This window comes from Struthio camelus, chromosome 19 (assembly GCF_040807025.1).
Source record: "Struthio camelus isolate bStrCam1 chromosome 19, bStrCam1.hap1, whole genome shotgun sequence".
NCBI lineage: Eukaryota > Metazoa > Chordata > Aves > Struthioniformes > Struthionidae > Struthio > Struthio camelus.
The window spans coordinates 1,863,030-1,877,850 of record NC_090960.1 but is presented as its reverse complement, the minus strand read 5'-3'; the positions used below and the strand labels follow the sequence as shown (position 1 = coordinate 1,877,850).

The window sequence follows — 14,821 nt, the reverse complement described above, 5'->3', positions numbered from 1 at the left end:
TGCGCCACCCCGTGCAAACCGGTCCCGGCCCAGCTTCGTCACCTGCGCTGCCTCCATCCAAAGCCGAGCGGCCAAGGCCAGGCAGCGAGGTGAACGCGGGCCGCGCTCGAGGACCCGCCAGCGCAGGGGAGACGCCTGTGCCCGCGGAGGTGCTTGGCACCGGCCACGGCCTCTTCCTGCCGAGGCAAAACCCAGCGTGGTTTCAACATCCCTGCGTCTATGAAAACAGTTTATTTTCACCTTTGCCAGCGCTTTCAGGCCCTGTGGGCTATGACGCTGGTAAACCAGAGGAAGAGATGTCCGGCGGGCAGGGGCAAGAGCGAAGCGGGCAGCCGAGACGGGCGCTGGGCACCTCCCGGCACGATTCCTGCCCGTCGGCGGGCAGCGCCTGCAGCAGGGCGCACGCTCCGGCTCTCCGGCGGGCAGAGGGGTCTAGGTGAGCGCGACAGGAGGGAGGGGGTCCGGCCAGGCCCGGCTCTGCTCTTGCCGGGGGTCTCGCTCCTGCTGCTCCAGAGGGTGCAAGCAGGTGGCAGGCGGATGAGTTCAGCCCTTCTGCAGCATCACCCTTCTTTATTAAAGCGTTTGTCTTTGAACAGCCTCTGATGAGCATCCCCCGCCACAGCTGGAAAAGGTCAAGGCCATTTGCAACCTCCCTGATTTAGGTTTTAATCAATTTTCCCCTCTAATTGCCTGCATCCTTCATTAGCTCCTTTAACAAGGCAGATGCAGTCCGAGGTGCCAGCTGGGAGACACCCGGGGACAGAGCAAACGGAGCTGCCGCTCGGGTTTCCCGGCTCCGACAGGGCAACGAGCAGCGCGGGGAGTCCAGCCCTGTAAGGACAGCGAAGCTCCGGGCAGCAGCACCAGCAAAGCCAGCTCACCCCCCCCCTTCCCCGGTGTCACTTCTGCATGCACGGCCACCTTTGCGTCACCTTCCCCACGGTGCCCAGGCTGCACCAGGCGCTCGTCCGCGCGGCGGCTGCGCGGTCCTCCCCGTCCTCCCCGCTGAGCAAACGGGACGAGATCCCGCCCAGCCCCTTCCCAGCGAGGGGCACCAGAGACGCTGGGACGGCCACGCGGGTCTGTCCCCAACCGAGGCAGGGCACGAGCCCGGTCTGTCCTGCGTGAGCGCCCCGAGGACTGTGACCGCCTCCAGCAGCAGCCCTAGCAGGGCGAAGGGACAGGAAATACTCTTCTTGCTCCGTGATGCCTAAAGCGCGTGTCTGGCGGGGAGAGGCAGCCGCAGCGAAGGGCCGGGGAGCTGAGGCACGGCCCGCGCCTGCGGCAGCAGACCGCCCCGTCCCGCCGCGGGCAGAGCCGCCCGTTGGCAGGAGCCCCAGTAAAACGTCTTTTAAAACAGCAGAAGGGGCCCAAATTCCTGCGCGATATCTTTCATCACGGCACGCGCCGTGCAAAACGCTGACGGAGGGTCAGCGGGGCCAGGGGAGCCGCGGGGCCGCGGCGAGCCGGAGCCCGCGTCCCTTGGCGCTGCCGAACGGAGCTCGCTGGCTGCGTTCGCAGCGGCCTCGGGTGACGGCGGCCGGCGCGAGGTGCCGAGTGACGCACCCCGACGCAGCCCATCCCGGCGGCGTCCGCAGGCTGAGAGGCTTTGCGAGGAGGTCCCCGGACGCGCGAGGCACGCCGCATCGCTCCCGGGCCGGGGCTGCCTCCGGGCGGTTCCCACCGCCAGCTCATCCGGGCCGAGGAGACGGATGGCGGCAGCCTGGAGCGGCACGGAGGCTGCGGCCGAGCCGGCGGGGACGCGCACCTCCGGGCAGCTCGGCGGGCCGCTGCCGCTCGCCCTGGCGGAGCCGGCAGCCTCGCGTCGCCCAGCGCTCGCCGCGCAACGGGACGGCTCCAGGCGGGCTGCGAGAGGCGTGAAGGACCCGGAGCACAGCCGGGGGAGCCCAGGCAGGTCGCGCACCACCGCTAGGTCAGCACACGGTGCAACGAACCCTCGGGTTTGGAGCTGCTGCGAGAAGCCTTGATGCCAAATGTAGCATCAAGCCCCAATTCAACGCGCAACTCTTCAAAACGTACCGCGAGCAGGAGTCACAGCGAGGAGAGACAGGATAGAGCAGAGATTTCAGTCCGCGGCTGCGAAGGCTCGTTAGAGTCCGGGGGCTATTGCTGCAATTCACAGCTGATGCACGCAGCATCTCTCACCCCAGCCCAGTCCCCGCTCCCCTGGCAGCGATCAATAAACTCATTATGGAGTGAAATAACGGCGGCGGCGCGAGCGTGGGCGAGCCGTGAGCGAGCGAGGAAGGAGCCGTCTGCAGGGGGCCCGGCAGGAGCCGGCGGCAGGGCGCAGGGCCGGGCTGGAGGCGCCTCCAGCGCGCCGGGCTGCAGCCGGCGCCGAGCCGCCGCCGATGCTCCCTGCGCCCTCAGTCAGAGCAGGTAAATCTGCCAGAGCCCCCTTCCCCCCCAGCTAATCACCTCCGCAGACGCTACCTGATTAGATCATGTTGTCCCAAAAGAATAAGCCTGGTTTTGCCCTGCCCCAGGGCTTAAGCCTGGTTTTGCCCTGCCCCGGGGTGGCGGGGAGATGGTCCAGGCCTGTTTCTTTGGCTAATTAGCAGAAAGCGAAGCCTCCCCCGCGGCTGGCATTGGTGTAATTGAGCCAGGCTCAGCAGAGCCGCCCAAGCAGGTCTTGGCTCTTGGCTGGCGATGGGGAGGGAGAGGAGGGAGGCAGCGCCGCCGCGAAGCACCCACGAGAGACGAAGCGCCGCGGCCGGGCGCAGCTCTGCGAGCGGCCGGGGCGCGGGAAACACCGCCGCTTTATCAGCCCGGGGGCTGGAAACCTCGGGCAGAGCCCGGGATTAGCCCTGGCCTCCCGCGGGCCGAGCGGCGGGACAGCGCGGCAGGGCGGCGAGGCGCGCGAGCCGGGTCCTTCCCACCGCGCCACGGGCACCGCGGGCAGGGACCTGGCGACAGGGGAGGAGAGGCAGCTGTAACCCCCCCCCCCGGATCTGCTCCCCCAGCAGAGCCGGGCCGCCGTTTCTGCAGTCAATCATTAACAGAGGTAAGGGCAGAGCCCGGCAGACGGGCTGGCGGGGAGCAACGGGCAGGGCTGAGCCGCCGGGGACCGCGCAGGGACCCCCGGCGGCCGGCCGGCCGGTCTCGTCCCCGCTGACAGGCTCCCACGCGTGCCTGCAACAGCCCCTCCGTCCAGCGGTGCTGGAGCAGGGCCCGGCTAACCCTCCGCGCGCTAACAGCCTCCTTCGTTCCTGCTAAATGCCAGCACGAGCCCTAAGAGAGCTCTTGCTGCCCTTCCCGCTGCGGATCGGGGAGAAAGGCCAGTCTACCCTATCCCTCCGTTGGCAACCGAACGCGACGGCTCAGCGTCTCCCAGCTCCTTACGACACTCGTTTCCAGGACATGGGTCGAGCAGCGCCGCTTTCTAAGGGGAGCCTTGCAGAACAGCTGGGAACGGATGGCAGGAAACTTGGAAGGACTTTAAAAGCTGCTTTGTGGTCACGTAATCCCCACGCCGCTCTCCCACGGGCTGTATCGATAGTCAAAGCTGCATGACAAGAGGCCCTGCATTTCTCCCATATCAGTCCAGGCCAGTAAATTGCTTTTCAGCAGGGTTGATACTTCCCAGGCTAAAGGACAAAGAGGAGTTTATCTGCCAGCACCAAACCAGCTGCTGGGGCAATCCAGTGCCTCTCCGGCACCGCGACCACCCAGAGGTACAGGCCAGACCCTGCACAAGGCTGAAATTCAGCCCTAAATCTGAGCAGAATAAAAAATATCTTCAAAAGGGCTCAAGCACAGCTTCCCGTTTCACCTAGCTCCTGTTGCACTCCTTGCTGGACGGGTATCTGCTCACATCAGCCCCGCAGTACAGAGCGACTCGTGATTTCATTAGCTTTCTTTACAGAGATCAGATCAGCCTGGAGGCAAGTGAATCTGGCCCCTGCACCTAACACCAAGAGAGAAGCCTCCAGCCGGTGCGAAGGGAGCCCTGGGATCACCGCGTCTGCTCTGCCTCCACCGCCGACAACGAGGAGACGTGGCTCAGAGCCTCCCCGGCACAGCGCGGGGCAGGGGCGAAGGGGACAACCCCGGGATGCTCTGCCGGACCTGGAGGTGGAAGATGTAGAGAGACTGGGGTAAAAAGAGGCCTCAGTGCTCCGGGAAAAACTGCTCCAAGGCCAGGGTCGGGTGGCTGCAGGCGCACCGAGCTGCCGGGAGCAAGACTTTCCATCCGGAGAGAGGCCACCGAGGCACAGGCAGATGCGGCAACGTCACCTGCTTTGGTGGAGAGATTCGAGGAGGCTGCACAGGGCGCTGTGCTGCGATGGCTGTCGGTGCATCTTTGAGGCCACGGCCTTCAGAAACACTCCCGCTCTCCTGGGGAGGGGCAGGGTTAGGACAGTCCCTCCTGGGCACGTAAACCAGCTGAGAGAAGATAAAGCAACTGCGAAACGGTCACGAGGCATCAAAATCCTCTCCTGTGCTGGGCTGGCGTGGCGCACTCCCTCCTCGGCGTGTCGAGCGAACACCTCCGCTCTGCCTCCACGTCCGCCAGCGTGTCCGGCACGGCTGCGGCACGGCCCTCGGCAGCAGCAGCCGGCGTCCCTCCCTATCCTCCCTCCTTAGACACTTCTACTGATACATTAATTTCCACATCATTTCTTCCAGGGGAAGCTTTTTCCAGCCTCCTAAAGATTTATTAGGCTGATAATGATTCTCCCTTGTGCCCCAAGACCCCGTGTCTTCAGATCCAGCTTGGTAAGCGAATGTCTAAGCACAAACGAGACTGTACCAGACCCTCTTGCTGTAATCGCCTGCCCAGCTCCTGGCCTCTTTGTTCCAAGGCACTCTTAATTTCCTGCTCTCTATTGTCTCTTTGATAAGTGATGAAAAGATGTGGTGGGGGGGGAAGGAATCACTATTATTTAATTGCTTTCAACATCTCAAACAAACCAGAGCAGAGGTTATCGTCCCCAAACCTCTCTTTCTGCTCTTCCTCCAGTTCCTTGTTACTGGGTAACATGGCTGAGGGAGAGGCTGCAGCAATAGCCAACCATATTGCATTAAATCATACCTTTTCTGCAAAGATCCCAAAGCTCCTTGCAGACATTGCATCACATCCCCATCTCTTCCAGGCTGTGCCAAGCCAGCAAGGACCTGCCTTGCCTTTCCTTTGATCGCAAGATGCAGACTCCTGGGGCCAAGATATTCCCAGCTTCCCAAGAGACATTGGGGTTTGCAGACACCTCTTGGCGCAGTGCGAGCTCCAGTGGGGTCCCAGCATCGCCATGAAACAGCCATTGCCCTGCCCCATCCCTCTCCCAGGTACCTCGGAGACATCAGCAAGAGCCGAGCGCTTTGCACCGTCACTGGAACCAAAACATCACGGACCAGCTTCTGCAGAAGGACCTGGGCAGTGAGGCCAGGGCTCTGCGAGGAAGGTGAAGGAGCTGAGAGGTACGTGGCCCCCATGGGGTCTCTTCTGCTGGAATAGTGTAGCGTGAGGCAGATCCCTCCACACGCAGGCCTTTCCTGCCACCCTGTCCCCTTGTCCAGGACACAAGATGGAGATGGAATCGTGTGGTGCCAAGGCATCACCCCAAACAGAGCATTTTAAAGCGCTCTGCTGGGAACGTAGCCTCCTCTGTGCCCCCTCCCAAACCCGCCCTGCCCGCTGCACGGCAGCTCCAGCGCGTGTGCCTTTGGGTCCCTCGGTTTGGGCACCTTCCACCGCGCACCAACAGCCTCGTGAGCGGCAGAGACTCGGCTCAAAAGCGCAAAGCCTGGGATGACACTGCCAGCCGGACCCGCAGGAGAGGGTCGCGCCCGGCCCGGCTGAGCGGCGCCGGGAGCCGCGGGGCCCCTGCTCGGGGCTGGAAGGGCAGCGGCAGCGGCAGCAGCGAGGTGCGCGCAGCGGGACAGGCGCAGGGCGGCGGCGTGGGCGCAGCGGGGCCGCGCCGGGTGGGCGCCGGGCGGGCAGGGCTGTCCCCGCCCCGGCCCCGCGGAGCCGCCCCACGCGGGGCGGGGCGCAGCCGGTGCGCTGGGTCCGGCCGCGGACGGCTCGGGCGCGGTGCGGAGCGGAGCGGAGCGGAGCGGCGGACCGGGAGCGCGGGGCAGGTGAGCGGCGCGGGGCCCCCTCGGGGCAGGCACCGCCCGGCCGAGCCGCTTCCCGAGCCGCCGCCGCCGGCTCGGTCGGAGCGGAGCGGAGAGCGGCGGGGCCGGTGTCAGCCCCGGGCGCCGCGAGGAGGGCGACCGCCACCCCCCCCGGCTGCGCCCCGGCGGCACCGGGAGCCCCCCGGCTGCACCAGGAGCCCCCGGCGGCACCGGGAGCCGCGGTGGCACCGGGAGCCCCGCGGCTGCACGGGGAGCCGCAGCGGTACCGGGAGCCCCCCGGCTGCACCGGGAGCCGCAGCGGCACCGGGAGCCCCCCCGGCTGCACCGGGAGCCGCAGCGAGCAGCGCGGTCCCCAAGCTGGAAGGAGAAGGAAGGGAGCGCGCCGGCGGGCTGGATCTCGGAGCACGGGTTTTTTCCTGACCCCGGGCACATTTTCCACGGGAACTTGTCGGGGCTCAGATTTTCCATCCCAGATCAGGTTCTGGCCGGGGAAGGGAAGCGCTGGCATCTCGTCGGCTCTCTCCGTGAAAGAAAGGTTTTACCCGTGCGGTTAGTGCTGCGGTGTCCGTCACACCTGCCGTAACTCACCGGGGATGCGTGCTGCCGGTTGTGCGTTAGGAATCGTGAGGACACCGGCATCAGCAGAGTCAGGAGGAGCAGCGTTGCGCTGGGGCGGACTCCTCCGCGCAGCGTGGGCTCTGGAGGGGAGGACAGAGAGATGGGGGAGGTGGTTTGGGGACAGCCCCTCCGGGGAGATCCTCCTGCAGAGTCTGGCAGCAGGATGGCCAAATGCTCCCTGAGGAATCCCTTCATTTCTGTTTTGTTCTCCAACTTCTAGAATTTTCTCTTCCACCCCCAAAGCAAGGAAAGATGATATCTCGACTCCTCTGAATCGGGTGTGCCCAGTGACCAGCAGAGCCATGGATCTGGAATTCGAGCTGCCCAACGCCACCGAGTTCTGGTTCTCCCCAGCTTCCCCATTCGACAACTTCTCTGTGGAGCCACTTGCCAACACATCACAGAATGCCACAGGCCACCATTTTGACCTGACCAGCAACGCCATCCTCACCTTCATCTACTTTGTGGTCTGCATTATAGGGCTGTGTGGCAACACGCTGGTGATATATGTCATCCTTCGCTACGCCAAGATGAAGACCATCACCAACATCTACATCCTGAACCTGGCCATTGCAGATGAGCTGTTCATGCTAGGCCTGCCCTTCCTGGCTATGCAGGTCGCGCTGGTACACTGGCCCTTTGGCAAAGCCATCTGCAGGATTGTCATGACAGTGGACGGGATCAATCAGTTCACTAGTATCTTCTGCCTGACAGTCATGAGTGTTGACCGCTACCTGGCTGTTGTCCATCCCATTAAATCTGCCAAGTGGAGGCGGCCTAGGACAGCCAAAATGATCAATGTGGCCGTATGGGGTGTCTCCCTTTTGGTGATCATGCCCATCATGATTTATGCTGGAGTGCAGCATAATCATGGCAGGAGTAGCTGCACCATCATCTGGCCGGGGGAGTCTGGTGCATGGTACACAGGCTTCATTATCTATGCCTTCATTCTGGGTTTCCTGGTGCCTCTCACCATTATCTGCCTTTGCTACTTGTTCATCATTATCAAAGTGAAGTCCTCTGGGATCAGAGTGGGCTCCTCCAAGAGGAAAAAGTCCGAGAAGAAAGTCACCAGGATGGTCTCCATTGTGGTCGCTGTCTTCATCTTCTGCTGGCTCCCCTTCTACATCTTCAACGTCTCCTCTGTCTCCGTCCTGATCGTGCCCACGCCCGTCCTCAAGGGCATGTTTGACTTTGTCGTGGTCCTCAGTTACGCCAACAGCTGTGCCAACCCCATCCTTTATGCCTTCTTGTCCGACAACTTCAAGAAGAGCTTTCAGAATGTCCTCTGCCTGGTCAAGGTCAGCGGTATGGACGATGCAGACCGGAGTGACAGCAAGCAGGACAAATCCAGGCTAAACGAGACCACGGAAACCCAAAGGACCCTGCTCAATGGTGACCTGCAGACGAGCATCTGAGAGGACAACAGGGTTGTCCATCATTTGCGCTCCTCTTCTCACTTGCTCCCAACTCTGCAACAGGGCAATGGCACACACCAAGTCAGGGCAGGAGTGCCAGGTCTTTCCTTGGTCAGCTTGGGGGATGGTGGTGCTATCAGATGGGCGGGGGGTGTCGTAAACTCGGGCTAGCTTCTGAGCTGCTGGCAGGTTGGTTTTCAAGCACTGGCAAGGATATGGCTCAAGAGAAACTGTCTCGCCAGGAAAACAAAGACAACTTGTAGACATCCATACGTGATGGGCGCACGTTTAAGCATAAGAAGTGCCAGCTGTGGGACAAAATCCTCCTTGGCGCGACTCCACTGGTTTCACTGGTGTAACTCTGCGGGCTGAGGTCAGCTTGGGATGCTCTGCCCCAGAAACGGCCTCTGCGCACACGCACGCACGCACGCACACACGGCCCGCGAGGCTCGGCAGCTTGCTGGGCTGGGGGCGGCCTCGGGAGGAGCAGGGCCACGGGTGAGGGTGCAGAGAGGCAGACGCGGTGTCTAGGCAGCCCCCGTAGCCTCAGCGTCCCTGGAGAGCAGGGGCCCGGCGAGGTGGCCGGCCGGCCCCGGATGGAAGCCACCTCACCAACCCGAGCGTGTTCTTGCAGCCACATCCTCCCCGAGGAGACACGGATGTTTAGGGGGACGTTTTGCCCAGCTTATAAGTCATTTGGTCGTGGCCCCGAAGCCTCCCTGTGGCTGCATCCGTTTCCAGAAGGCTTTCCTGCCCCCGGGGAAGCTGCACGCCGGGATGGAGGGAATCACCTCCGAGGGGACCAGCCCTCTCCCACCGCGGCAGCCTGCAGCCACCCCTGCGCCCGCGCTCTGCCTCCGCCAGCCCCGCCGTTCCCTCTTGCAGGAGAGCCCCTTCCTCCCCCCCAGCGACCTCGCCTTCCGACGGGTTTTGTCCTCAGATGTAGGATGTCCCCCTCTTTCTCTCCGGAGCAGCCACCGCCTCTCCTGCCGTCCGCATCTGCTCACGGGCCCGCCGGCAAACCGCTGCTTTCCGGCAGCCGAGGAGCCACCGCGGCATGACCACCTGGATGGCAAACGCTCGGAAGCGTTCAAGTGGCAGAGAAACAGCCGGGGGGTCGGTGTGCGCCGCCGCCGCGGGGCCCTGGCCCCCCCGCGCTGCCCACAGCTCCTGCCCGCGGTGCTGCCGGCAGCCCGGAGCCGAGCGGGGACGGCTGTCGGGTCTCCGCAGGCGACACCGCGAGCTGAAGGAGGAGCCCGTGAAATCCCTGGGGGGGAAGAGGCGCCGCGGGCGTCTCCGGCCCCGTGGGTGCACCTCCTGCAGGTAAGGGCGCGGGGTCGAGCGGCGCGGCGCGGGCACGGCGGCTCCCGGCACGCAGCGTCGGGAAGAGCCAGGCGCCCGCCGGCACCGCAGCCCGCCTCCTACGCCGAGCAAACCTCGGCGTGCCAAAATCCCCAGGTGAGACGGATAAACACGTTAATTAGGGCTGGGGCGCCCGGCGCCCGCTGGGTTCAGCTGCTCGGGAACGCGCTGGGGCGACGGGCGCCCGGGCCGGCGCGCCACGCCGCGTTTCGGGCTGCGCCGGGGCGGGAGCCCAGGCAGCGGCTCCCGGGGCGCCGGCGAGCACGGCGCGAGCGAACGGGAAAGCCCAGGGGAGAAGGAAAGCCTGGCTTCCCAGGCGAGCTTTGCGTGCCAGAGGACGGGCTCTGGTCCCAGGCTCTTGCTCCAGAGCCGAGGCGTGGGAACGCTGTGGTTTAGGTGGAGAAAGCAGTCCGGCCTCGCCTGCCCTCGCCCCCTTCCCGCGGGAATCCCGCTGGCTGGCTGCCGGCCCGCCGCGCCGAGGGAACGAGGGGGCAGGAGAGGGGCGGGCGAGCGTTTGCCCCCGCGGCGCTCAGCCCGGCCGCCTCCGGTCGATACCGCGGGAGCGCCAGCTCCGTCCGGGAGGAGTGCTGCCGCGGCTCGTCCCGGCCTCCGCAGCGCCTGCCCCCCGCCAGGGCATCGCGCGCTTGCAGGGGCGCAGTCCCGGCCTCGACGCCTGCTCCCCCCGGGCGCCAGCTCCGGCACCAAACACCCCTTGGGCACCGGGGGACGCTTTGCACCGGGGACAGGACGCCTGGTTTTGCAGGGCAAAGCAGAGCTTGGTCAGCGTTTATCTGCTTTTAACCCTTTCCCCCTGCTGCTCAGCGCGACGCGTGCCTGCGGGGGGCCGCACGTCCCCCGGCCGCCTTAATTCGGGGAAGGCAACAGGCAGCGAGGCTCGGTGGCAGCAGCGCGGGCTGCCCGAGTGATGCTGCGGGGGTCGGACGGGAGGAGCACGTCGCGCTACAGTGAAATATCGGATCGCGAGTGCCGGGTCTGGTGCAGCCGGCAGCCCTCTGTTAGGATAAGGCTTCAGTGTCAGAGCTGCAGCGATGCGTCAGCTGGGCTTCAGATATTTAATATTTGGTGGGCGGTGAAGGAGTTATTTGTGCAGAAAAGAGGATGGTGCCAGGGAGGGGGGAGAGAGGGAGGGCAGCGAAAGAAGCGCGTTAAACCCTCTGCCCCTCGACGGAGCCGGTGTTTGCAGCCCCCTCGGCACCCACCCGCCGTGCCGCTTCCTCCCCGGGAATCGCAGCGGGGTCAGAGCGACCTGCCGGCTCCGCTCCGGCGCTGCCGCCAACGCGGGCGAGGGGCAGAGCCTGCTGCCAGGCCACCCCCCACCGGGAGTCCCCCGGCCGGGGCCGGGGAGGGGGGGGGGTCTCCTCCACGCGCAGGTTTAACGGTGCAAACGCAGAAAGCACGTAGGGGAGCCCAGGTCGCCCTTGTCCTAGCGAACGCCGGCAGGCAGCGACCTCCCCGGCAGCTCGGGGCTACGGAAGCGGAGCCGAAGCTGCCGCCTGCGAGGGGGTCGGCTCTGAAGGGCCCCGCGTCGGCCTTTCGAGGGGGTCCGTCCGCGCCCAGCCGGCGGCCCAGGGCGCTCCAGGGATGGGAGCGTCGGGGCTGCGGCCGGGGAGGCGCCGCGGGGCGCTTCCCGGGGCCCCCCGCTGCCCCGGGGCCAGGGCAGGGGAGCGACACGCGCCGGCGGGGGGGAGCCGCAGCCGCTGCTCGGCCTTCGCAGTAGAAACAGCGAGAGAGAACCTGGCTAACGAACCGCGGCACGGCGGCTGCTGCGAGTAACAAAGTTTTCTTCCTCAGCCGCTTGGTTTTCGTGGGAGCTGGACCTCCCGTTGGCTGCGTCCAGGAAAGCCTCGCAGGGCCGGAGCCGCAGAACCACGTTCGTCCCGGGCGGCGGGCAGAGACGCAGGCGCCCCGCGACGGGGACGGGGCCGTTGGTTTGCGCGGCCACGGCCGGGCTGCGGCTCGGGCACACGGCCTGGCCGTGCCGGACCACCCTCGCCAGACGCGGCCTGTCCCAGGCGGCCTGGGAAGCGCCTGCCGAATCGACCCGGCGCGGGGGCGTCCTCAGTGGGGCACGAAAGCCGGCGGTGCCGAGCATCACCCAGAGCCGCCGGCACGCTCCGGACCGCGGCCACCTCGGGCCGTGCCGCTGCGACGGCCAGCTCCCCGCCGGCGTTAGGTACCCGAGCCCTGCTCCGAGCGGCGGGGAGCGGCTGCGTCTGGACCCGGAGCGTTCCTGTCGGATCTCCGCAGCCCCTACATCGGCGCCGAGAGCCTTGGAGCGACAGCAGGGCGAAGCTTTCTTAAAATAACGATCCTTCCTAACGAGCCGCACTGTTCTGCCCCTGGATGGCTTTCCTGGCTGTGCCCAGCCTTGGACGGAGACCCCACGGAGGGGTCCCTTCCCTCGCGAGCCTGCTCCCGCGCGACCGCGCTCGCGTCCCAGCCCATCGCCGGCAGCACGCGGGCTTCGACTCCGGAGGTCCCTGCGAGGCTGGGACGTCCCGGCGGGCGCCTGCACGCGCGGCCCGACAGCCGCAGCTCCCGCTTGGCTCCCCGGGGAGCACGAGCTGATCTCAAACCGCTCGGGGAGAGCCTCCGTCGCCCCCCGAGCAGGGCTGCACCCCACCTGCCGCGCACCCTGCCCCGGGCTGCTCCCAGGGAATCGCCAGCGAGCCGCAAGCAAAGGGCACGTCAGAGCCCCGAGCCGGCCTGCGCCGTGCTCCGTCCCACGGGAGAGCGGCACGCAGCCCGGGGCCGCGCGCTGCCCTTGCTGCCAGCCCCGCGCGCGGCCCGGGGCGCCGGCGGCTCCCGGACCGGCGTTGCAGAGCCAGCCCTCCCCGTTCGCCGGCGCGCGAGCACAGGCCCCAGCCGCGATTTGGGGGAACCTGCCTAGATCCAGGACCTGACCAAAAGGAGAGGAGGGATGCAAAGCCCCGGGCGCCCCGGCGATCCCGCCGCATGGCCAGCGGGAGGGAAGGGCTGGGCGTCTGTACATATGTGTATATACCGGCCGTGCCCCCGGGGGCTTTGGCGTCGCTGACGCTGCAGAGACGGTCGGCACGCTCCGCGGCGGCAGCGGAGCGTCGGCCTCGGCCGGGCGCGCGGGCCCTTCCCCGCCGAGCCGGGGCTCGAGCAGTCGGGGACTCCCCCCCCATCGCTCACCGGCGCCGCGCCACGCGCCCACGGCTTGTGCCCGCACTGCGCTGTATCTACATCCCTGCTCTGTGGTGCGCGTGGGGGTCTGGTGCAAGACGCTTTGTGACTGGAACATAGCGGAGGGCGTTTTCTTTGCTTTTCGTCTCTTTTCTTCTCCTTTGCAATATGCCGTTTCTCAGGGTCTGGCTGCGGAGCTAGGCCTTCCCCCAGGGACGGCTCCTGCCTGTAACGGCCTCTATCACGGGAAGGGGTAAGCCGACTGGGGGTGCGGAGAGGGTGAAAGAGCTTCCCCACGGTTTCTGCCTTTCTGTGCCTGCGTCGGAGCCAGAGAGCAGCCGAGGGGAAGGCAGGCTTGCATTCCCCCCAGGGAGGGGAAAAGGCACCAACCACGGAGCCTGACAAGGGGCAACGCAAACTCAGTCCCTCCCCGCATCAGTCACTCCTTCCTCCCGTCTGTCCTGCTGCTAGTGAGAGTAATGTGCCCTGGTCCCCATCCGCGGGGCCGTCTCAGCCCAGGAGGGTCCGTGCGGATGTGCCGTGCTCACCCGGAGAGCGCGAGATCGCTCCCGGGGCAGCGGGAACGGGGGGCACCGCGGTGCGGGCGCGTCTGTGCCAGCAGCGACTGCTCAACTGGATGGATTGCAGCTGGAGGAAGCGCGACTGCAAATAGCTCCTTGGGGACAGGAGCGGAGCAGAACAAGTACAAAGGGACCGCAGAAACTCTCTGTCTGAAATGCCAAATGTCTGTTTTCGAGATGGCGACAGCATCTCTGTGCTAGGTTCGAAGAGATCAGAACGTGCTTGATCTCCCTCCCTCCCCCTGGCATATGGGGAGTTTGGGAGGAAGACAGCAGGGTTTCTAGGTGTAATTTCTAGAAAGGATATTGCAATGGAAGCGATTTGATCCCAGGAACGCGAGATTTCCCAGAGGCTCCCCACGGACCGAGTCTTTCAATGCACAGATATGAGATGGGATCTGAGGTTGTTACCGGAAAAGAAACCCGAGCACATCCACGCACACGCATGCGAGCACCGCTGCGCACTTGGCTCAAGTAGCCTTTCTTCTCGTAGCCCCGAGGAGCTCGTGGTCCCTGGCGAGGGGCTGCGCTCTCGCACGCAGAGGGACCTGCCGCAGCGGGTGCCTGGGCAGGCTCACTCGCCCCAGCTGAAGCCGGGCTGCAGCGCAGCGAGAGCACGCTTGCGAGCATGGAGCAGCTCCTCCGGTGTCACAGGCTGCCACCGCTCTTCCTGTACAAATGCCTGTAAATTGCAGTCACCGGAGATTTATCTGCTGGTGAAAAGGGTACGGGGTGGGGGGGGGGGGAGAGGGAATGCGTGCGCACACGTGTGTGCGTGCATGAGCACGCATGCTTTAGAGAAGAGGCGCACTACCAGGGAAGCAAACAGATGTTTACTGCAGATGTGGAGAAACCAGCTGCTCTATAACCTGTGAAAGCACAGCTCGCTCCGCCAGCAGGAGCGCGGACCAGCTGCACGGGTCAGCTTTGCTACCAACCCTTCCCAGGTGAATAAACCCCTTCATTGCAAAACAGCTACGATTTTTTTTTCCCCCTCCCCCTGCCTGTTTTCCAATACAAACGGGGTTTTACAGGATTCGGAAGCAAACTCTACCAGCAAAGCTGGCCGTGTGAGCGGCCCCTCTCCCAGGGGCGCGCTCCCGGGGATCTCCGGCGGAGCGGGCGCCTTCCCCGGCCAGCTGAGCGCTGCAGCTCTGCCCCGCGAAGGCTTTTCCTCGCAGCCGGGCGGCGCGTAGCTAAGGCGAGGGTCGCCTCTGTGAACGCGCCTTTGTAGGAAAGCGATCTCCATGCCCGTTGCCGCCCTGTGTCCCCGCCGGCTGAGTCAGCTGTCACACAGGAACGGTTATGTACAACCGCGCGTGTGCACACACACTATATAGGTACGTACCGGAGCAGGAGTCTCCGCACGGAGTCTTTACGAGAAGGCTGATACAAAAAAAAAAAGTCAATACCTGCCTGGGAAGATCTTGCGAGCTGCAAAAACCAGCGCGTGCGGATTCTGCTTTGCCTCCGCAGGCCGACGGCAGCCGACATGATGTAAAGCGTATTATATATTTCGAGTTGGAGCCACCCAAAAAGGTGGTGGTGGGGGGGAGTTCCCGTTTCCACCAGCGG

General features: G+C 65.1%; 2 protein-coding genes across 9 annotated transcripts in view; one reads left to right on the top strand and one right to left on the bottom strand.

The window, feature by feature from the left end:
- SLC39A11 (solute carrier family 39 member 11) overlaps positions 1-14,821 on the bottom strand; it is a 153,348-nt gene that overhangs the window by 134,185 nt on the left and 4,342 nt on the right. The window contains exon 1 of one of the 7 annotated variants that reach the window (XM_068913860.1): positions 6,685-6,886. The exons of 5 other annotated variants lie outside the window; for them this stretch is intronic. The gene's annotated coding sequence lies outside the window, so the exon portion shown is untranslated. Of the gene's footprint in view, positions 1-6,684; positions 6,887-14,821 lie in introns of those variants that run through there. One more of the 7 variants, XM_068913864.1, reaches the window with a different exon arrangement.
- Positions 6,011-14,218, top strand: SSTR2 (somatostatin receptor 2). 2 transcript variants are annotated; one of them, XM_068913852.1, is made up of 3 exons: positions 6,011-6,099; positions 6,935-9,455; positions 11,307-14,218. In XM_068913852.1, the coding sequence occupies exon 2, from the start codon at positions 7,017-7,019 to the stop codon at positions 8,130-8,132; it is 1,116 nt and encodes a 371-aa protein (XP_068769953.1). In that variant the 5' UTR covers positions 6,011-6,099; positions 6,935-7,016; the 3' UTR covers positions 8,133-9,455; positions 11,307-14,218. The 2 variants fall into 2 exon arrangements, with proteins under 2 accessions (XP_068769953.1, XP_068769952.1); XM_068913851.1 differs by lacking the exon at positions 6,011-6,099 and having other exon boundaries at positions 8,135-9,590.